General features: G+C 40.2%; 1 protein-coding gene across 1 annotated transcript in view; it reads left to right on the top strand.

Annotated features, from left to right (window-relative positions):
- Positions 1-24,010, top strand: part of DNER (delta/notch like EGF repeat containing) — a 105,727-nt gene that overhangs the window by 73,051 nt on the left and 8,666 nt on the right. The window contains exons 6-10 of the mRNA XM_033150337.1: positions 1,707-1,860; positions 4,419-4,532; positions 14,375-14,599; positions 21,599-21,721; positions 23,035-23,148. Of these exons, the coding sequence (XP_033006228.1) occupies positions 1,707-1,860; positions 4,419-4,532; positions 14,375-14,599; positions 21,599-21,721; positions 23,035-23,148 (730 nt within the window). The remainder of the gene's footprint in view (positions 1-1,706; positions 1,861-4,418; positions 4,533-14,374; positions 14,600-21,598; positions 21,722-23,034; positions 23,149-24,010) is intronic.

Raw genomic sequence — 24,010 nt, 5'->3', positions numbered from 1 at the left:
GTCAAGGCTGGTCGATTCCTCTTCACATTACCACACAAACGTCTCTTGGTCTTTTATAATTTTTATTAAGAATTCACAAACAGTATTAATAAATAGTTCTTAACTTCAACTATCACTCCACAGAGTCATTCAGTTCAGATACCTTCAGAGCTCTGCTTCTCCCCTGACCAGCAACTCTCAAAAGGCTTTTCCCGCTCTTTTTCTAACCTCCTCGTGAGGACTGGCTTGTACCTCCCCTCCCCCGAGTTGGAGTCATAACTTAACCCTTGCCTCTGTGAACATTCTAACTCTTTTTCTAACTCTACCCTGACATGTTCTTTCTATGGTGCAGCAGAAGCAGGGGAGAAGTATTGCAGGAACTATTGAGCAGTGTGCTCTAGCACATTCACATCAAACTATGGTTTGTTTTAAACTATGGTTTGATGTGATGAGTGGATTGGGCTGCTGTGTTTTCCCCTTTAAATAGGCACATATTTTGATACATGTTATGTCTTCTCAGAATTTTTTTTCCCATTACCTAGCATTTCCTGTCAAGAATAGTTTGAAAGAAGACTGGGGGAGAAATGGCTCCTTGATTTGCATAATGACCATCTCAACGTTTTCTGTGAGGTAGAGCAACAGAAGGACAATTTTTCTAATTCGGCAGTCATAAAGAGCTGTGGGAAGGATGAGAATTAAACATTGGGAAAATGTGACTAGAAGAGGAAAATTAAAATAGTTTAATTTGAGCTATATTTTTTTTTGGACAAACGTGCATGATAGTTTTAGACAGGACCAAGGAACTGCTTTGGAAAGGCAGATGCTTCTCATGAGAAATAATCTATATTTGCAAAATATAGGACACTCCTGTGATGTGAGTTTTTGCAAGCAAGGCTGGACATAACAAACACCTTATATTTAGCTTTTGGTTTATATAAATGCTTGATAAAGGCAAATGTACTGTGGAGATTTGTGTAACAGTTGCATAAAAAGCGCTGCAGTTTCTAGGACAACAAAATAACTGTTGTGTAAGCTCCCCCACCCCATTTCTAATAGTGGTGGAAATTATCACCAAGGTACCGAAGAATAAATGCTGAATATCTAACACCCAGGTTCAAAATACGCCACTTACCAGAAGAGTATTTATATGAGATTATTTTTGCTCTGCCTCTTTTGTATTTCTTCCACATTTCGTAGGGCATCTTGTAGCCAAGAGCTGATGTGTTATTCTTTATGCTTTGCACTGCATCTTGTAATGTACAAAGAGAGTTTGCATAGGAACTATTGGTGCACAGTTTCTTGGAAATAATCTCCACTGTACTCAGTGATATTGTATCTGAGGAATCATCAGCTGCATGAATGTGAAATTCTGGCCAGATAATTAGATTTGTTTTTTGTTTTTTTTAAAATGTGTTAATCTCATGTTTCACTTTGAATTTTCTTCACTCTTTGTGCTTATGAAAAACAAAACTAAAGATGGTCCTTAAAAAAAAAGTTTAGTCCATGATAAAGCATGTGTTAGGCTTAGTTGGCCGAAATCTTAAGTTCCGTAGCAGTTTTTCTTGCATAAGTATCTATAATTTAATGTGTTATTTCCCCCCACCCCCATAGATCTTTTTAGTTTTCTTAATTGATCATTCTCTGTAACCTTGATCAAGATCTTGGTTTCAAAAGAAGCTTTGAGGTTTCATTTTTATAAAGTTTGCTTTATAATGTGTTTGTTCTAGGAAACTTTTTTCTGTGACTGTGAAAGTCAGTATTTGGGTGGCCTCTGTGAAGAATTTGATGCGTGTCAAAGCAATCCATGTCAGAACAATGGAACCTGTGTGGACATCACAGAAAAGCATGATGGAAGCAATTTCACCTGTACTTGCCCTACTGGTATGTTTAACGCTGTGCTTGGAATTGTGTCCTTTTGCATAGTGCAGAGGTTTTCAACCTTTTTGAGACCACAGCTCCCTTAACAAACCACATTCTTTCCGTGGCACCCCTGTGGGGCTCAAAAATCCAGTTAAGTCACCCCTTGCCTGCAGAGCTGGCCACCTCTCACCTTTTCCAGACATGCTCCCTTGTGGAGTGTTCCCTTAGGCCCCTCTCCTTGGGAGTCCTCTGGGCAGCTGCTGCTGTTGCTGTTGTCCCAGATCTCCGAGCTGCTCCCCTGCCCCAAAGAGAGGTGCCTTCCAGAGGCACCATTCGTCTGCGGAGCTTATAGCCAGGGCTGCTGCAATTAACAGCTGTGCAAGCCTTTGGCAGGCAGAGACGTGAGAGGGCATCAGAGGAGGTGGGGAAAGAAAGAGGGACAGTGGCCAGTGTTGCCCGTGGCACCCCTGACCATGGCACACTGGTTGAAAACCACTGGCAGAGTGTCTTTAAGCTTTGCTTTTCAGAACAAAGGCCTGTATTTTTTGAGAATGAGAGTCAACTACATGTTGCATTAAACATGCACTGTGCAACTCCGTATGGCTTTTTAACTTAAAAGTAAGATCTCTAATCAGGGCTCCCCTAATCAGGATTGTGGCATATGTGTGTGTGTGGGGGGGTGAGGTTTAATCCTGTCCACCCACATGGTTGCAAATAATAATATCACCAATCAAAATGCCAAATTTCAAAAGGAAAAGAAAGGCCCTTATTGGTTCCAATGAGATCATTTTCTTCTGCTGCTATTTGGCATTTGGGGGGGGGAGTTTTTTTTTATAACAAAGATTACAGTGAGGAGGTAACCTCTTCCCATGCTCTATGCTCCTAATCTATATCAGGCCCCTGCACCTCTTTCATAAAGAAGGAAGTAATTTCCTGGGGAAATTACTTACCTGGGCTTAGAACTTTATTACATCTGCAGCAAAGCCAAACTAGAAATCAGCAGGCATGGGTAGTGAAGTTATGCAGGACTGGTTAGACAGAAGAAGAGGTGACCTGTTCGATACATAGCTATGGTAAAGATCTTCCCTTGCCCAAGACCAGCCTGTCTCTAATCCACTGCAACAGCATGAATGAACGGCACTCTAATATTATCTCCACTTACTGGAAACTTCCCTTAGCCTTGTTGAATGAAGGGACCACAATTTAAACATCATTAAATGTTGGAAGTGCAGAGCTACCTTTTGCATAAATGGCAAATATTTCATGTCCTGTAGGCTTGATATTTCTATACTGCAATCCCCCACCTCCACTTTATAAATACAGACAAATAGTTTATATTAACATTTTGAACCTGATTTAAACACTGGTGGTAGGAAGAAATTAACTCTCGATGCACGTAAGTCTTAATCTGTTACATTTAATATAAATATGCAAATGCACCCAAGCATAGCCTTAACAAGAAAGATATGTAAATATAGTTAAGTAATGCTTTAAATTCTATTAACTGCAAAGTACATTTGAGGAGATAAATTAGCCTGTAATTGAACTTGAAGTAGAGTTCCTTGAATAAGCTGTATAGTTAAGGTCATAAGTGAGTGAAATCTGTTCATTCAGTAGACATGAATATAGCTTGACCATAACAATATCTGAGAGAAAAATAAAAATGGAACACCTCCTCAGTCATTTCAAGTGGGTTTTCCGTTTTTGCTTCAGAAGCTATTGTAAACAAATCCAGACTTTAGTTTGAATGTATCTGGAAGTGATAGTATCATAATTCTCCTATGCTAGACTCGATATAGAAATTGGGGGGGCTGGAACACGAGAGGCAAATTTTTCCAAGCCCAAACCACCTCCACCGTAAGGACAAAAGATGACCCTGTAGGATTAGATAAGTGGCCCAACTAGGCTAGCATCCTGTTCTCATTTTGGCCAACCAGATGCCTGTGGGAAAAGAGCGAACATATGAACACTCTTCCCTCCTGAGCACATGAACACTCTTTCCATTAACTGGTATTAATGAGCATAGCCACCATGGCTAATAGGCATTGATAGCCTTACCAAAAGCCAAGCCAGGGTTGTAAACCATGGTTTGAAGTTGGATTGGTTCCCCAATCCATAGTTAAGACAAGTGATTGCCCGTTCATGTCAGATTCACATAACATAATTCACATTAACATAAGTTAATGCCCCCCTCTCTCTGTCTTTATCTCTCTCTGAATTTAAATACTTATTTTATCACTGTATATAAAAAATATGGATTTTACCTCAGTGTGCACTTTTAGAAACGTTTTCCCTAAATTCATGTCCCCCCCTGCATTTTGTTATTTTGCTTTAGCCCAGAACTGTATCACAAAATTAGGAGAATTGCAAAATCTAAAGGATAATTACAGTCCCGTCCAATTATTAGTGTGTGAGGTGTAAATCAGGTTGGCTTGTTTAAAAATGCAGAGAGAATGAAATTTTCCATCCCTAGTTAAGACCATCTGCAGCATTCTGCTTGCGTTCAGACCTAACAATAAACTGCTTCCAATTTCTCCTTGTCTCTGTTATTCAAAACAAACCATTCCATCATGGTGAAGGATATACTGGAGTCCTATGTCAGTCAGAAATTGACTACTGCAGTCAACAGCCATGTCAAAATGGAGGTACCTGCATTTCTAATGTTGGCGGATTCAGCTGCCAGTGTCCGGAAGGTAAGCAATAAATGTTGCCATCTTTAAGAAGGCTTGTGTTCTCTGTTGGGGGTATTTATGTCTCTATAGTCCTGTTTACTGACTCCTTAGAGTAATTAGGGAAAACCTGAAGCAACACTTCAGGTTGCACTTCGTCTCTCCTTGTCTAGAATTTAAATTCTTAATGCTTAATGAATTTCATGGAATATCTTATCCAGCAAATTGCAATTTATTATCATCAGTAAATATAGTATTTTTCAATGATATCCATTTGAATTTGATGCAGTGTGTTAGGAAAAGATGGGGAATGCAAGCAGGCTCATGAAGTATGTTATTCCTAGGATCAGCAAATAGGCTGGATAATAGGACTGTGAATAACTCTGCAGCCAATGAGCAATATAGAAGACCACTGCCAGAGAACACTGATTTCCTCTGGGATGGTCTTCCCTGGAAAGGTGCTATTTTGGTCTGCCTGGTTGGTGTAATATGTGTGTGCCCTGTACACATGCTTGCTTGCTTATTTATTTATCATTCATTCATTCATTCATGCATGCATTTTATTTTATTTTATTCTGCTGGATTTATTATCAACCTTTTATCATAAGGTCCCAGGATGGGTTATAATGATGAAATACACAATTGTTTATTTCTTCATTAAATTTATATCCAACCTTTCCTCCCAAACAAGCCCAGGGCAGCAAACAACAAGTGATAAAGCAATAAAAACATCTTAGAATAAAGATGCAGACTGAGAAAGATCTCAACTTTCTCAATTATAGAACAGTGGCAGCCATAAAACAAGATAAATGTAAAAGCAATTAAAAACAATTCCATATATATCTATATCTATATCTATATCTATATCTATATCTATATCTATATCTATATCTATATCTATCTATCTATCTATCTATCTATCTATCATCTATCATCTATCTATCTATCTATCTATCTATCTATCTATCTATCTCTATCTATCATCTATCTATCTCCTCTACTGATTCAGACTAGGATAAAGTTCTCCACGTAAAAGTTTTATTGAAAGAGAAAGGTCTTCTATATACGCTGAAAAACAGCAGGGATGGTGACTGTTGAATATTGTCATGGGAGCGAATTTCAAAGGGCAGGTGCCACCATACTTCAATAAATTTACCATTGAAAATTGCAGTTTGATTACCTTCAGCAATGATTACAATTATAGCCATGTATCCAACTGAATATGATGCATTGTACTACAGAAATAAATAAATACAGCAGACTCATGAAGCAAATGTGTCCTGGGATCAAGAAATAGCCAGGTTAATAGGATCCTGACTAACTCTACAGCCAACTACTACACACAATTAGTAGTATCTCCAGACAACACAGATCTTCACTGGCATGGTGTGCTATTTTGCCCTTGGTGTGGTGTGCATGCACACGCTTGCACTGGATACATGGACAGCCTACCATGGTCTCTGTCTTGAGTAGTGTGGGATTGTTGCCATGAAGTGAGTAACCTCATGGTTCATAGATGGTGGTGGTGTTGCTACATATGTGGGTGCGTCGATCAGTGTTGCTGTATCGGCTTCTGTTTTTATACAACAACTGCGGAGTTGACTGTGCCTCTGCAAGTGCAGGGGATTGTGATGTAAGCTTTGTCAACGTTAGCCTTTATGTGGCAGCTGTCTAGCAAAGCAGGGCCCTAGGATCACCCAGCAGATTTCATCTCCCTAAATTCATGCCAGAGATGTGTCAAATGGGAACATTGTGTGATGGCAGGAAGCATAATTTTTTGTAGCTTGTTTCTGCCTGGAAATGCCTGTTGTGTAAGTTGATTTGCTCTCAGCTTTTATGGAAGCTTTCAATAATAAAGCCTTCATATTAGTCATCGGTGCTAAAATGTTGATTCAGAATTTCACCCAGGGCTAAAGACATTGCTGTTTCCAGTCTGTTCCTTTTATCAAAGCACAGCATTATTTCTTGTATACCTGGGCTGTATTGTGTATCAAGACTTTTTCTTTTCTCTTTTTATACCATATCCTGGCCTAACAATTAAAGTGTTCTTTAATAGTTCGACACTGGACTCTTATCTCTCGTTGGAGTAAAATGGGTGACCCACTTAATAGCTAGGCAGAGACCTATAAACTGACACAAGGTCAGCAGTTTATATCTGGCATTTTGAATTATTTTTGTGCCTCCTCTGCTTCCCCCAGTGAGTATATAAATAGTAACAGCACTTGGTGAGACAATCGGATATTGGCACTTAGCCAAACCTGAATTGGCTTCCTAAAGCTATTCGCTCCAAATTTATTTTAACAAAATATATGCTTGTGTTATTACAAAAGAAAATTGGATATACAATTTTTGACCTCATTCAAGGTGGGCTGTGTTCCCAACCCCCTCCAGTTCTACTCAAGGAATTCACTAATACAAGCACCCCTTCTTGACTTATTGTCACATTTTTTATAGGCCATGTCATCCAGACCCCAGTTAGCTCTGGGGCTTGGTAATGCTGAGAGGGCAGCTGGTGAAAAGCACAGCGCTTGCAGATCAGCAACACCATTGACAAAAGAATTTCAGAAGGTTCTAGCACTTGGCTCAAACCATTTCCCTTGTTGTCTGAATGACTGTGAGCTAAAAGATACTGTACCTAGCTGCACAGAGCAAATCAAACTTTAAGTTTCTTGGTGGAAACCATCTGTTAGCACAAGCAAGGTTGTGTCTTCACCTCATTATTCAGGTAGTGTAGGATCTCAGGATATCATTAATACCAAACTTCAGTCAAGCATCACTGTATCACATTACTACTGACTTTGAGAAACATGAGATCTTAGGTACTTCTTTCTGTAAGTCAAGATGATCATCTCTTGTTAAGCAATATTTTTGCAGTCACCTTTTGAGGACCTCCCCACTCTTTTCTAATCTTCTAACACTAAAACCTATAGTTATCTTAGAATACCAGAGTTCCCTAGAATTTCTTTTCCTTTCCTGAATTCATTCTTGCCTTCCATAGGGCCTCCTTCCCTACAAGCTTCGCTGACATCCTGTTTCCTCTCCCTATGTCTCTCTTCCTCTTCCTGTGAACACTCTGTTGTCTTAACTAAATTATTACCCATGGTGTATTGAGGCCAGCGGTTTTTAACTTGACCTGGAGTGAGCAGTGAGGTGGCCAAGTTTGCTGACGATGCCAGATTATTTAGTGTTACACAGATAAGAAAATGGATTCTACAGTTATGTTCTGCTTGTGGGCTTTCCACAGGCATTTGGCTAGCCAAACCCAAACCAAGACTGTACTCCAGGGTTGCAGTGGGAAACAACCCCCCACCCCTCGGTCAGAAGCAGATAATGTGCTTTCCAGAAGCTGCTGGACTACAACTTCCATCATCCCTGACCAGCAACTTAGTAGTTGGGGCCAATGAGAGTTTTGAGTACAGCAACACGTGGAGAACACCGGTTGTTCATGTTCCTGATGTGCTTATTCCTTTTACATGGATCTGCAGACACATTTAAAGACATGTTTCCAAGCAAACATTGTAACAGCAGCCAGTCATTATTGACTTGCAATAAAATTTTCTCGCAGAGGTCTGGGACAGCTTTTTTTGTGTTATGGCAGTTACCTGTACAATAGAATGGTGCCACAGGTCTCCTGTTGTGAGCTGCTCTAAATATGTTGCCTAATTGATCTTATACTGCAAAATATCCTAAGCATAGTAGTCTAGTGCTGATAACTGCTAGAAGATAATAATTTGGCAAAGATATCAATGCATTCAATCGTTCACACTGGGGGAAAAATCACATCAGTTTAGTTTCTCCCCTTTTCACCTCTCGTGAGAATTAGCTTTCTCTTGCATGCAACCACCCACTCCATTGCCTTTATTTTGAGGCTTGGGGTTGGAAGTGAGATTAAAATACAGACACGTTGCATTTGCCTGAGAGATAGCAGCTTGGAAAGGCAGGTGTGTTAAGTTGCACATATGGCTATTTTTAGACTGCCCTGAAATTTTCAGGGAAAAGGAGCCCTTCTCTGGGGAAAATCTTGCTTTCCTTCATTGTGCTTCATTGTAGCTACATGCCGAGAAGAGACTGTGCACTCTGAAATGCAAGTTTTCAGCTCCCTGGGAAAACATAGACCACGGGCTAGAATACACTAAAAAGCCCTAGTCTTTGGGAGAAGCAATGTACAGTAACTATAAAATAAAATGAAGTAATGATGGGAAATACATAACTTTGGGAGAAAGGGAAAAAAGGAAGGAGGTGCTGCGAGTTTGACTGCCAGGTTACTGTAAATTGATTCCTATAAATGAGTCTCTTACTATGATTTGCATGATCGGCAGTTGAGGACTTGACAAAATAAGATTAGCGGTGCTCAGTTAAAGGTAATGTAAAGGGACCCCTGACCATTAGGTCCAGTCATGTCCGACTCTGGGGTTGTGGCACTCATCTTGCATTACTGGCCGAGGGAGTTGGCGTACAGCTTCTGGGTCATGTGGCCAGCATGACAAAGCCGCTTCTGGTGAACCAGAGCAGCACACGGAAACACCGTTTACCTTCCCGCTGGAGCAGTACCTATTTATCTACTTGCACTTTTGACGTGCTTTTGAACTGCTAGGTTGGCAGGAGCTGGGACTGAGCAATGGGAGCTCACCCCATCGCAGGCGGGGATTCGAACCGCTGACCTTCTGATCAGCAAGCCCTAGGCTCTGTGGTTTAACCCACAGCGCCACCCACTGTTACTGTTACAGCTGGGCAATTTGTTTGCAGATGTGGGGTCTGGGACATGTGTTTGACAGGGAATTACTGATGAACAACCAGGCTGCTTCTTCTTCTTCTTCTTCTTCTTCTTCTTCTTCTTCTTCTTCTTCTTCTTCTTCTTCCTCCTTGAATTTAGTTAGGAGGAGGGAAGTAGAGAGATGTGGATTACCTAATAGCTGCATTAGGTAGAACTGGATGTATAGCTTTCTCGGAACTGATGCAAGGTACAGTGGATTGCTTCCAACTGAAGGCACGTCCCCTGATTCCACTGTAGCCCAGCCATGGCCTTCCCACGTCATTTAAAAATAGTAGCGAAGGGAGCCATTATAGGATGTAGGGGGACTGGTCCGTTCTCCCCACCATCCTTTAATTCAAACTCTGGTTCTCAGTATCTCATCTAAAAGAAACCAGAGCTGCCCCCCTGCTTGGGGAAGTGCAGCATGTAATAGAAGCATGAAATATGTGGTGAGAACAGATGATAAAAGGAGCTAATAAAGAAATTTTAGTCCATGACCTATTTGCAGCATAAAGATCAGATCTGTGGGCAAGGTGCCAAACTCTGAGCTGCAGGAAATGAGGAAGGCAAGATTCTCAAGCAATTAATGTAGAGAAGGCATTGGAGAGCATTGGAGAGAGAATGATAAAAAAGAATTGGTAAAGATAAGTTTCAGATTTAGCAACTCATGCTTAAATACTTCTGTAATTCCTGTTGAGCATCATGTTTCAGTTGTATAATATATTAAGGAGACTAGCTGCATTCATTTCACTTTGAATTTCAGATCTAATTTCTACTGTTCCATATTTGACCTCCAAGCCGAGCAAGGCTTAGATTTGAATGTGAACTTCATTTTTTAAAATAGTTTTCCACCTACCATGTTTGATTAGCTAAAATCTCAGGTTAATGACAGAAACCCTTATGAAAAGTGGTTGAGATGATTTATGGGCAAATTAACAGTGCTCTCTCTCTCAGAATGCTAGAATGCAGGAACCTCCTGAGTGGATTCCATTGGTTTCGAGCCTTTGCAGTATGGGATTCCCTCTGTTTACGATCTGTTATCTTCATCAAGGTCATTCTATATCTGTGTGTGCTTGAAATCATGTCTACTTTGTTGCTGCAACATTTGCTACAGCCCTTTAATTTTAGATTACCGTTTGTTATGTGGCCACCACTTGAATGGGATTATTATTATTATTATTATTATTATTATTTTATAGCATAAGATTTATCTCCTGCTTCATTGTAATAAAACCTTTTAAAAATAATAACTAATTTACATATCGGTAAGCTCATGGAGAATAAAGCTGTAAGTGATAACTAGCCATGATGGACTGCGATCCAGTTTTCCTTCTTCAATATAAGCAACCTTCTCTGGTTGACGAACACGGCCTTAATTTAAACTCTAGGCACATATGGGCAGCTCTGAAGTGTCTTGAGTTGCACTCAGGACCATTGAATGTTACTAAAGAAAAATAACAAGTTCAACAATGGGCACAGCACTCAAGAAGGCCAGCAGTGCCGGATTTAGAGATTTAGGGTGGTGCAGGCGGGTTCCTCCGCAGAGGATGTCAAACAAGGGAGTGCAAAATCATCATCATCTGTATTTATATGAGTAGCTGCTGAGAAGATCCATAAAAAAGCAACTGTACCAAAAAGAATTATTGTGAAATAAGAAATAATTGGTGGGGCGCCAAATTTTGTCCTCACTCTGGATGCCATATTACCAAAGTCCGCCCCTGAGGCCCAGAGTGAATGAGTTTATAGATCAGACAAGCAAACTTTCTTAATGTTTTGAGTTTTGCATTCATTATGGGAATCAGGTGAAATTATTTCCATAAAGTCTTTGATGCTATAGTTTAGGCTAGCTACAACAGCTTGCAAAAATATGATCCAGTGAATATTATCTATGGCAGGGGTCAGCAAACTTTTTCAGCAGGGGGCCTGTTCCCTCAGACGTTGTGAGGGGCTGGGAGATATAGATATAGATGTAGCTATAGATATAAATATAGATATAGATATAGATATAGATATAGATAGATATAGATATACACACATATGTATGTATATATATGGGAAATGAATGAATTCCTATGCCCCACAAATAACCCAGAGATACATTTTAAATAAAAGGACACATTCTACTCATATAAAAACACACTGATTCCCGGACCGTCCGCGGGCTGGATTAAGAAGGCAATTGGGCCGGATCTGGCCCCTGGGCTTTAGTTTGCCTACCCATAATCTATGGAGTCCATGTATTGGAATTAGTCAGAAAAGACTAGTTCTGTTTGATTGCCAATCCTCTGTGATTCAGAAATAAAAATTCAGCACCATGTTGGGTAAAGCTTTCCACCAGTGTGCATCCAGTGTCTTCTCACTGCTTAAAGGGAACAGGCAGCTTGCTCCTAGCTCAGCAAATTGTCAGTCTACCCCTGCAGCCATCAGCCATTAATATCCCTCTTCTAACTCAGTTATCCATCTGTTCCTAATATACTGCAGGCATAACCTGCTGCATATCAGAATTAGAAAATGCAGCATTCTTATAAGCTCCCTGAAACAACTTGTGGATATACAGTATTTGCAGAACACATTTGTATTAGCTGATCATGTTACTGCTGTTGAAACTCCTCTCTATTGTTGTTGTTTTTAAATCATTATTATTCGTTTACATTCTATCTTGTAAATTGGGGCCCATGGAACCCGGATTCAAATTCCTGTTTTACCATGAGGTTTGCTGCATTAAATAGGTTAACCCCATAAAGGAAGAGTGGCATGCAGATATAATTTTTAAAAAAGACAAATATCGGCTTCATCCGGGGTTGTAAAAGTCTCTTCTTTGTTGCTGAAACACATTGTCTAGATTGGCCTCAATTTTTCCTTTTAGACCGGTTCTTGCAAATTTTTGTTCCAGTTTTGATTACTTCTTTCCTGTAATGTGAATTTTGTGTTTCCATTTGACTTTGTAAAGGAAAAATAAAAACCATTTGTCTTGCTTGCTGCTTGATGTACTCAACTGTGTGTTTCATATCTGAATATTTTATAATCACTAATCCTAGCTACTAGCTTCATTTATCATGTGTGGCTATATGTTTCTCGGATTAAATATCCAGTGTGATCACCAGACACTTAACAAAGCAACACTGCACAGTCTCCAAAATGCAGTACGGTAAATGACTCCCTCCCAAGGCTATTGAGCACAACCAAGCCAAATAATTAAGCTCTCCTTGATAATGAATCTGTACTCATTATGGTGCTCTCTAATCTGTAAAACATTTCCTCGATTCACTTTAGTAACCATCTCCTGCTGCACTGCAGCTGCATTAGGGTATCACCTTATTCAGTTATTTTACTGATTTCTCCACATATTGCAACTTTAATTCAAATGTCCTGTCAGCAAAAAAACATTTCTTCATATTTCTTGAACAATGATATTATATTTGTTGTTATTTTGCCATTTCCTGTTTGTTCCTTGCCAGTGGTAGATTTGCACTCTCATCAAACTTTAGTGAGCTTCATGCTTTCATCACACTTCTATTACCAATAATATTCTTATCCTGAAGGCTTCCTCTCTCCCTCCTTTCATTTTGCTGGTGAAGGAACTGTAAATATAAAAACTGCTAATAAATGCAATGCTTAAATGTGTCCCCCCCCTGCAGTTTTTCACATTTACACTGTGAGGTTCTTCCACCTGAGCATTTATTTTTCCATTGGCTTGACTTGTCTGGAAATCTACTGTTAATTAATTAATGGTTCACTTTCCACCAAATGTCAACAATAAAAGCATACAAGTTTCTGATCCAATACAGATACACACTGGTTTTTAATACTGGTTTTATATCCATCTGTGGGAGTTTTTTTGTGGGTAACATTGCCAACAGATAGGTATTTCTGTAAATACCTAATCAGTGCATTTATTTATAGCTCAATAAGACTTAGAATGAACATCGGTGGCAAAGAGGGCAGCCAGCATCAAAGAGCATAAGAAAATAATACAGGTCCTATTACAGTATTGCATCATATTCTCCACTATTAATATTGTTCCTAGTTCAAATGATAGCACAAGAAAACAATTTTTTTTTCTTGTTCCACAGCGAACTGAAAGCATATGGGAATCACTGTGTTAATACATCAGAGGGAAGAGGGAATGGATAATTCGAAAAAGACTAGCTGAATTCTACCATGAAGCACTTAGGGGAGGAGGCCATATTTAGTAGCAGATACACATGACCTGGAAAAAACTGTCTGCGGACAAACGCGGGTTCCCTCGGCCAGTAAAGCAAGATGAGCGCCGCAACCCCAGAGTTGTCTGCGACTGGACTTAACTTTGTCAGGGGTCCTTTACCTTTAGCCTACCTTTTTTACATCATTGTGGGGAGGATAAATAAACTTATCTGAAACAAAGATCAGTGGTAGAATAGCTTGAGGGTTTTTTTTATCATGGGCACAATGTAAGCATATTTTAATAAATATTTCAGATGAAGGGCATACTGTGGAAAATTCCATGAACACACTTCCTCATGAAGCTGTTAATGCATTTGGTGTCCTTAGCTGAGAGGAGAGTGTGTTAGCTGTGACACTCCATTTACATTTAGGTTGTGTGGATATTATTATTATTTATTAAATTTGTATACCACCCTTTATCTGAAGATCACAGGGTGTAAAAATACAAAACGAGAACACAAAACACATAATAAAACAAAAACAAACCAATAACTTCCCTTCCACAAACACATTTAAAAGACCATAGAATGTTAATCAGCCCAAGTCATAGTAATAGAGAAACACTTTTGCCTGGCGCCTATTCAATGAAGGCACCAGGCGAGCCTTCCTTTGTGAGAGCATTCTACAAACGGGGAGCCACCACAAAAAAGGCCTGTTCTTGTGTTGCTACTCTCTGGACCTCTTGTGGAGGAGGTACATGAAGAAGAACCTCAGATGATGATTTCAAGGTCCAAGTTGGTTTATATGGGGAGAGGCAGTCCTTGTATCTGTATCTAAGCATGTGTTAGGATAACTCTAGCAAAATAAATAAATAAATCTGTTTTTAAAAGGTGTTAAGTCTCCATGCTTTGACAAAGGTTTGGTGAATGAAATGTGTGCATGCAAATAAATTCCACTTGTTTTGTTTCAGGGTACCTGGGAACATCTTGTGAGGGAAAAGTAGATGCCTGTGCTTCATTTCCTTGCAAGAACAATGGGACCTGTTACACAGACCGGCTTTCCTATTCTTGCAGTTGTAGCCCAGGATTTACAGGACCTACCTGTGCCCAGCTGATCGACTTCTGTGCTCTAAATCCTTGTGCCCATGGCATCTGTCGCAGTGTCGGAACAAGTTACAAATGCCTCTGTATCCCAGGTTTGTATGGCCCTCCTGCATTCCATCAGATGCTCTTAGCATCGAGAAACATGGAGGTGGAAATTGCTTCCTTTTCCCTCTTTAGTACATGCATGCTGACAGTACATTAGTTTCAGTGTGCTATAATGATAGGTATTGATACATTCTATATTTAATTTTATTTAAAAAATCTGAATGAACATGCAAATTGTTTTCTGTATAGCTTGTCTGTTATCTGATCTGACATTTTAACAATACTGTTCCAGGATACCAATTTTAAGGTGATAACACTAAATTAAGTAGCAATATGATTTAAAAACACACACCAAAACACCTTACTTTTACAGATGCAGGTTGTACTCATCACATATTTGTATTTGCAGAAAATTGAAAAAAACCACGCTTTATAATATGAATATGTTGCACAGTACCCATGAAATAGTAGGTTTTACAACCATTTTGACATGAGAGGCTGTGCATTGTAAAGAACATATTGTTGCACACCAGCAGGTGCTTAGCCAGGTTTTGGTTTCCTTGGAATGTGAGACAGCAGAGATGGTGATGCCTTTATGATATGTGGTTTATTTACACTTATTTACAGCCTGGGCCTAATATGGATGGTCCCACAGCATTAACACCCCACCCCGCAAAGGTCTTGCTTAATTGTCATAGTCACAGCCTTGGAATCTAGCAGAAATCAAGCATGGTTCTGTCTCTCTGGCTGCTGCCTACTTCTAGCCCTGCTTACACACCACCGTCTTGGCTATTGTCCTTCCAAGTATCAGTCAGGTGAGGAGGGGAAAAGGCCCACCCATTTGCTCAAGGAACAAAGAGCAGCCTCTTTTGTTATACAGGCAACTCCCTGTTTATGCAGTGGTTACGTTCCAAGGCACCACGCATTTAAGTGAAATTGTGTGCATTTGAAACACCATGGAAAAAGCCTGCAAAAACCCATTCTGCCACTGCCTTGGCCCCATCCTGCTCCTTTATGTTTCATTTTGGGTCAGTTCTGGGTTTGGCGCAAAGTATAGTCTCGCACATATCTGACACACGTAAAATAGTCGTTACCTATACTATATTCTTTTTTTAGATGGTCCTAGGACCCTTAACTCCCAAAGAAACTTGCCTGACTAGTGCAACAATGGATTTTAGCCCCTTGCTGGATCCAGGACCCAGGAATTAGAAGGAACTCATGCATCAATGCAGACTAACTTCCCGCACTCACAACAATCTAGGGTAAAGGTGGTGGAAAGATGCTGATCATTGTCTATATACGGCTTTTCCTGTTCTGTATTCAGCTAAAAATTGCTACAGTGACAAAATAGTAAAAGGCTGGAGCTATCACAGCAGTTCTACATAGCATAAAGGCCTATTTTCTAAACCAGCATCCTACTTTTCCCTTTCAGGCTTTAGAAGGGATGAAGAATTGATTCTGTGATCTTTGTGGTACTGCTGCCGATCAAATGCTTCCCTTGCTCTCTTTCGCCTTTTAGGATCTGTGGTGCTCTTGCTCTCAGGTCACCGAGGACCGTGGAGTAAAGTGATGAAAAGCAGAACAAATGATGAGTGCATTTGTGTTGATGCCGATCATAGTGCAGACTTAAGGAACAGAGTTGGAACTGACCAATTTGGTGTGACTTTTAAACTCAGTATCAAGTCAAGAGTGTAGAGTTTCAGCTTAAAAGAGCAGCCAGTTATCAAATTGCGCCTTTAATTTATTTGAAATGCGCGTTGGTGGATAGCTTTTCTAGTCACTTTGCTGTCTTATGCCCACTATGCTAAGTGATCCTTCCTGCTGATTATTGGGGTGGGGGTGGCAGCTTTCTGAGCAGGAATGGTGCTATCAGTGTGACTCTTAATTGTTCTCTCCCCTTCTGCACTCTCAACACATTTTTCACAGTTTTGCCCTTCTGTGACTTTCATTAAGAGAATATTTTGATGGATGGAATAAAGTGTGTCAGGCTCAGCGGCTGCAGGTGCCCCCGGAAACCTGCACAAGCCTCACCCATTCTCTCAAAAATGCAGGCCACACTGGAGTGGCCCTGATCACCACCTGCATGTGGCTCTCAGAAGCTTGGCCATTGGGAAATACAGCCCTCAGGCTGAAAAGGCTCCCCACATAGGAACATTGGAAACTGCCTCATATTGAGTCAGACTATTAGTCCATCCTGCTCAGTATTTTCTGCTCTGCCTGGCAGCAGCTCTCTTGGATTCCAGTTGTCTCTCTCCCAGTCCTACCTGGAGATGATGAGAATTGATGCTGGGACCTCCTGCATGCAAAGCAGATGCTCTACCACCGAGCTGCAATCTTCCACACCCCACAACAGAAAATAATTATTTGCTAATGGTGTTCCCAAATAGTGTCTTTGAAAGGGCTTTTCATGGGACAGCTGGCTAAGATGTATTGCCTGTGCTGTTTATCATGAATGAATCAGGGAAGAAAGAAACCTATAAATTCTATTTAGTTCTGGTAATCAAAAGAACCCTCCACTCCTCCTGCCAAATCTACAGCAAGATATTTTAGCATGTTGGAAATAGTGTTCAGTTGCCTGCTGGCTAGCAGTCAGACTGGTATTTTTTTAGGCAGCAAGCAATGGGAAAGAAAGGTGGCAGCATGGCTTTTGTTTCTTTTAGTGTGCAACGTACAGCATCAAGGCTGCCAAGAGAATAGCTTCTGAGCTTCCTGATGCAACTGTGGTTTCAGAGGTGTGTGTGTGTGTGTGTGTGCTTTGAGATACTCTCTGATCTTTGAGCATAAAGGAAAAAGGTACATGTGCTCCAAAGGTATTTTGGAGCTACTGATAATATGAAATAGTATGCAGGGCTCTCAGTTGTTACATATGCAGAGGATTTAAGAGGGAGATGTGTTGAGCATCAAAAGCTCCATTGTTTGGAGATAGAGGAGAAAAAGCAGAAAAGCAATCCGCGAGGTCACTTCCTCCTTTTCACTGCAAATAGGCCAATGCCAAAGAGGCCTGTGCATTGTCCCCCCCTCCCCTTTGTAGGCTTCCCTCTTATGCATATTCAAATAACCACTTGCTAAGAAACACTTAGCATGTGCTCGATTTGCAAAGATGTCTGCAATCGTTTCAAGAAGCTCTATTGAAATTATGTTCAGAGGTTGGCAGGGGCAATGAGAGGCAGTCTTTCCAAAACATGTCTGACATGTGATTCTGTTCTGCCAGTGATGACATCAGTATTTGAGAGCTGGCAATCAAGGACTCAGTATTGCAGCTAAAATTCTGGTCTAGCAGGCTATACTCCTGAACAGTCATTATTTTAAACCAAAGTCTGGTTTTGAACGTAAAACATGTGACATTGTTTCCACTACTTGATGTCACCCTTTTGTGACAAAGACAAAGGACTCCAGCCTCTTGTTCCTGAACACGGAACGGGGTTTCTGGGACCTTCTACATGAAAAGCAGATGCTGTACCACTGAGCTACAGCTCTTCTACACAAATAGTTAAATGTCCATGTCATTTTGCGGAATTATTCACATGGAGAGATGTGCCTCAAGCCGCCACTCCTATGGTACCAATAGGCAGGCATTCCATTGGTCTGTGTGAAAACTCGCAAGGCTTGCAGGCTATGCTGACTTCTGCATATTTACCTAATTATTATGTATTCATTACGGGGTGGAATTGGTAATATTTAGCTATGTAGCACTTTCCACAAATAAAATACATTTTGCAAGTCTGAAAATGGGATTCATATTTTGGCAGGGCTTTCAGGGATCATAAGATGAGATGCATGAAAACAGCTGATGTATGAATTTTCACAGGTGGTTAGCTCAACATTGATTGGAGGCAGAATGGTTGGTCGTTGCGAATAGTGATCAGGTCACTCATGCTTCTGAATTAATGTGTTGCCTGAAAGCACTAAAGTGTGATAATTCACGGAAAGGAAGTGAGATGAAGGTGAAGGGGATCCATATTAGGAGACATTAACCCTGTTTTCATTTCCAGTTGTGTGTGTTCGTTGAACCGAGTGAAATGGGAAATGTGCCCACTGGCTCAGCCCATTCATTCAGTGTAAAAGCTTCTATGTACGCATACACAGCTGTTTGTGCATAAGTCCTTCCATGTGGTGAGAACACCCTCTGTGATCAGACTGTTACACTCCATGCAACTGCACACAGGACCCGTTTCACATATTCTACTGTGAAGACGTGGCCAGTGGATGCACTTCTGTTCCCTTTCTTCCCATGTGATTAAAAGTAAGAACAGTGTCTCTTGGGATCCATCCTTTCATGCTTGCAAACGTTTCTGTACTGGCAACCCCCTCCCTCAAATACAGAGTTGCTTCTGTGTAATGTATCCAGGGAAGGAAATCGATCATTTCATTTGTGTGTTAAAAAAAAAAAAAACTATTCCGAACTTGCATTAAAAAAAGTTACAGAATATAAAAACTTTTTGTTTGTTAATTTAGAGGTGACTTGCACACGGGAGAAGACTCTCCTTTGCCTTTATAGGGCTTCATCTTAACTTATCAATAGCAATTTTTTTCAGCTGACATCAGGAGAGGTGGAATCGATATTTTTCTAGCTAGCCGAATGAAAATGCGGTGTCCTCCCTTCTTGAAACTTAAGAAGTGTGGTAGGTGGAAGCCACCCTCTAGTGGAGAAAAATGGCATTTTCACCACAAACTTGCGGTCTTCAACTGGTTGCCCCATAGAACAGGTTGATAATCATTTGCAAAACAAGTCATTAATTTAACATGTGAATCAGAGTATTTGCCCACAGCAATGGATGTTTGGCAGAAAGCGGGGGTGGGGGTGGGCTTTTTCAGTCACATATAATTCAGAGGTACAGTATGCATGTATTGAGAATTACATGAATTTATTTGCAAGTGCATTTTCTTGGTGTTGATTTATTTTATATATAAGAATTCAAGTTAAGCCTGCATATGGCACTTTTATAGTGCCTGTGTCTTATTAAAGAATGGCCACAAAGTAATGGCAGTTTATCCCTTACGAGGACATGAAATCATGTGAAATCCAACTGATTTCAGGACTCTAGTGAAATAAAGAGTAAGTGTCTGGCATTTTGTTTTTATGGCACAAAGGGCTGGATCCAGCCTCAGTCATACTTGGAGTAAACCCACTGGAAGTCAATTAGTCATGATTAATGACCAATTTCAATAGGTTTGTTCTTGAGTATGACTACATCTTGCTTATTATTTGACCAGAGCCCTAAAAAAAAACCTCACTTGGATTTCTCATGAGTGTTCACAGAGCACGCTTTGCCATTCAAAGTTTTACCTGAGCTTTCACACAGTGAAAAAGCCTGTGCTGCTGTTTGTTTTTTTAATTAAATAAATGGCCCATCCCATTTATATTTTCCTCAGAGAAAATGAGAACGAGAGTAAAAATAATATTAAATGAAAAACATTTCTAGAAAAGCCTGTTCTGCTCTTTCAACAGTATCACTTCTAACTTAAAGCAAACAAATTGAAAGGAAATAGGTTTTAGTCTGAACTCTCAACTGGCAGGCAAGGCTAGAATAAAAAAATAACAATGACAAATAAAGCAAATACATAATGATGGTTATAATAGATAAATTAACGGTTAGTGACTAACAGCACCTTGGACCCAAGGATGTTGCTGTGTCAGTGGGAGACATGGGGAAGTCCCCGTCCCCTGATTTTCCCAAAAAGCTACTCTGGAGGGTTCCCTGATCTTCATGGACGTGAGAGACTCGTGTGTGTGTGTGTGTGTCGTGATCAGTGAACCTTGCTGTGCACATGTGGCGATACTTGCACAAAGGGACCTTTGGATCCAAGCCACTGTTACTGAAGAATAATAAAAACAATAATAGCATATATATTTTGCTGCTGGTTGTTTTATATTTTGGCCTCCCTGTTATCTAAAAGTCCACACCCAAATGTGCAACCTTTGAATCCAAGCCAAGATTTCTGTTTGCCTGAATTAGTGAATTAGAACCTGATGGACAAGCTTAGGATGCTTTTGAATGATTGCAAATATGAAAGGTGAAAGGTCTCCCTGGTTTAATAAGAGTCGTAGTGGATGCCTAGTGGTCTAATAAGGAAAATAATGGCTACAATTCACCCGTCATAGCCGCTGCACCTTCCAATTTGAATGAATAAGGCTTAAAAGGAGATTGTATGCTAATCTGATGCAGTTAAATGAAGGTGGGGCAGCTGCAGTGATTACTCAGTGGCTTCCATGTATAATAAAAGTTTGCTAGAAGCATAGCAGTAGAAGTAAAGAATACACAATTCCTCATTTATTTACATACGCATCGGACGGCAGCTCTGTAGAACACAGCAGAATAAATGATAATGCTTAATCCATGCTGTATTCTATGAAGCTGTTGCTTTGCGTAATAATAAATGGGCACAATGTAAGCTGTGCCAAAATTTTGCTGAGCATATTGGTAGCACTTACTGTTCATTTACATGTGAAATGGTGTTCGTCCCTGCTTTACCAGCTTGAATCAACCAAGTATGCTTCTCTGTCTTCGGACTGCCATGTCTTTACCCACTTCAGACAAGTGACAGCTACTCCATATCCTGCAGCTTGCTATCTGTGTTTCACTTCAGAGTTGTGCTGGAGTGAGATCTAGTTTCATTATATAAAGTGGCTTTATACATCACTAAGATTTCTCCTCGTTTTAGCCCAGTAAACCCACCTAATAAATGTGATCTACAGCCGTGCAAAAAAATGAATTATGAAAATGCAGTCCGTTCGCTTCAGTACTTCTATCGTGCTCCTGGCTTGCTTAGATTTCTAATGAGGTCATTTGGCTGCCTTCTTAGCAGGCAAAAATGTTTTTGATTGTTCACTGTATGAAATGTATAAGGAGGTCTTGATTCCAACGTAAACTGAGCTCCAAATCCTTTCATGTACATTACATGACAAAACAGCTTTAAAGGTGCATCTGCACATTGCTATTTTCATCTATTAGTTATCTCTGTCCCATCCATGATTGTGAAGCTTTTGCCATATCCTGAGACACATTTTCAGGGCATGTTGTGTTTTCTTTGTTACATGTTTTTAGGTTACCACGGACTCTATTGTGAGGAGGAATATAATGAGTGCCTTTCAGCCCCTTGTCAGAATGGAGCTACCTGCAGAGACCTTGTCAATAGCTATGACTGTCTGTGTCTTGCTGAATACGAAGGTAAGAGATGCTTTGCTTGAACATAGGTGGGGTTACTGTAAATCTGCCTAATAAACGTGATCTGCATCATTTAAGTTTCATTATCTTTGAGCCAAGCCTTTTGGAACCAACATTATGAAGCTCATCTGTAGTATGGGGATTATACTCTTGACGTGCTGCTTTTCTGACATCTCTAAAAAGTGCAGCTGAATATTGCTTTGGATTTACAGTTTTTCCCCTTGCACTACCATGGCAGTATGCTAAAACTTGCAATAGGACACAGAGAACTATCTTGCTTCAGGGGGGGAAAGCTTTTTCTCCCAATTATAGCCACCCGACCTCATTTAATAAAAGTCAGTGAAGTTGTGATATTGGACAAGAATTCTTGTCAGAGATAGGCAATTTTATTCCAAATGGAAAGAGTTAATTGGTTATTCTAAGGTGCAGAAGAAGCAGGGCATGCTATTAAAATATATATTGAAAAAAGAAATGGTTGGAGTGGTTAACGTTATTCAGGGGCAGCATGATAAAAAGAGGATGTGTTATCCATGAAGTCACAGTCGGTATCCAATAGATGCCTGCAGTACTTGTACATGTATTTATTAAAGAACTGTTGGTTGTGCTCATGGGGATATCAAAGTAAATATCATTCTGCTGTGGGCTGCCAGTACCAGGTTCATGTATCCTATAACACAAGGTTTAGGTGCTGAGTGCATTAGCTAGATCAAGGTATCTATACAGACCCCCTCCATTTGACTTGTCTTTTAGCTAATCTTTTATTAAGCTCTGAGAAGGGTCTACGTGGCTGAGAACAGGCCTTGGTGGTACAAAAAGGTTCAGTGGTCCCATCCAGATTTAGTCCATGGATAGCCAATGCTTTGTTTACCTTGCATTGAGCATCATCAATCATGAAGAAATGATGGGCACTACTCAGCACACCATCAAAATGGCTCAAAACTGTTGATAGGGGATGGGTTGTTATTATTATTATTTATTCAGTTTTGATGCCAGCCTTTATCCGAAGATCCCAGGGTGGTGATTCAGGATATGCATTAATTACTTGGCCCCAATGAATTTTCCTGTTGTTGTTGTTGTTGTTGTTGTTGTTGTTGTTGTTGTTGTTGTTGTTGTTGTTGTTGTTGTATATCCCATCTTCTAATAATCAGGTTAAAATTATAGGACTTGGCTGCCACTGATTATTTTGTTTCCTTAGAATTCCCAAGCAATGCTGAATATATGAGGCTGCTAGTATTCTTTATATTCTGCTTCCACCTGCTCCAGCCCTTAAACAATGTACAATTCTAACATCATCCATTATCACTTAATATTCCCAGGAAGGCACTGTGAATTATACAAAGATCCTTGTGTTAACATCAGCTGCCAGAATGGTGGTACTTGTGACAGTGAAGGGCTAAATGCTACGTGTATCTGTGCACCTGGATTTACAGGCAAGTTACTTTGAAATTACATAATATGCATAATTATTAATCAGACTATACAGAGGAAGACAAATGTCAACTGAATGCATTTGCACCTGCTTTTCATCTTATTTTGCTGAAGCCCAGTTTAGATACCAGATATTTTACTCCACTTTTAAAAAAAATCACTAATGATATTCATTGCCTTTCTGACAAAGCAGGAGAAGCAGAGAAGGTATTCTATAAAATGAGCCTAGCTCTCTTTATACATGTCTTTCTTTCTAGGCTTGCAGGCTGAACAACTCCCGAATAAAGACAAATTGAAATAAACTAACCCAGAATGAAAGCGTAAATTTATTTTTTAGCAAATAAAACAGTTGCCCTTCCAGTTTGTTCTGAAATTACATAGAAAGGGAGAGGGGAGTAGAATGGTTATTTTTATTTATTGAATTTATATACCGTCCTATACCCGCAGGTCTCAGGGCAGTTGACAGAGTAAAATCAGAATACAAAACCACAAAATACATTTAAAAACTGGGGGGGGGGGAATGGAGGAAATGAACAAGGAATGGAGGAAGTCTGGGTAGTGTGGAATAATGTGGCAGCTTCAGGAGTTGTTTGTCGTGGCTACTGGTTGCTCACCTGTGCTTTAGGTAATGGAAATATACCCTGGAGCAGTGCTATTTTTCTAGAAAAAGAGGTGCCAGAACTCACCATGAAAACCTCCCTCGTTCTCTTATAATGGCAATGGCGCCTGCCCACCTGAAAGGAGGTGCTGTAACTGAGTTCCATCTGGGGGGGGGAGGGGAGGAGCCCTGCCCTGGGGGCTGCTGGGACCAATACACATTTCATGGACAGGTAGGTAGACGTGTTGGTCTGCTGTAGTAAAACA

This window comes from Lacerta agilis, chromosome 5 (genome assembly GCF_009819535.1).
Source record: "Lacerta agilis isolate rLacAgi1 chromosome 5, rLacAgi1.pri, whole genome shotgun sequence".
NCBI lineage: Eukaryota > Metazoa > Chordata > Lepidosauria > Squamata > Lacertidae > Lacerta > Lacerta agilis.
The sequence above is the reverse complement of the archived record's forward strand: the minus strand, read 5'-3'. Positions and strand labels throughout refer to the sequence as shown.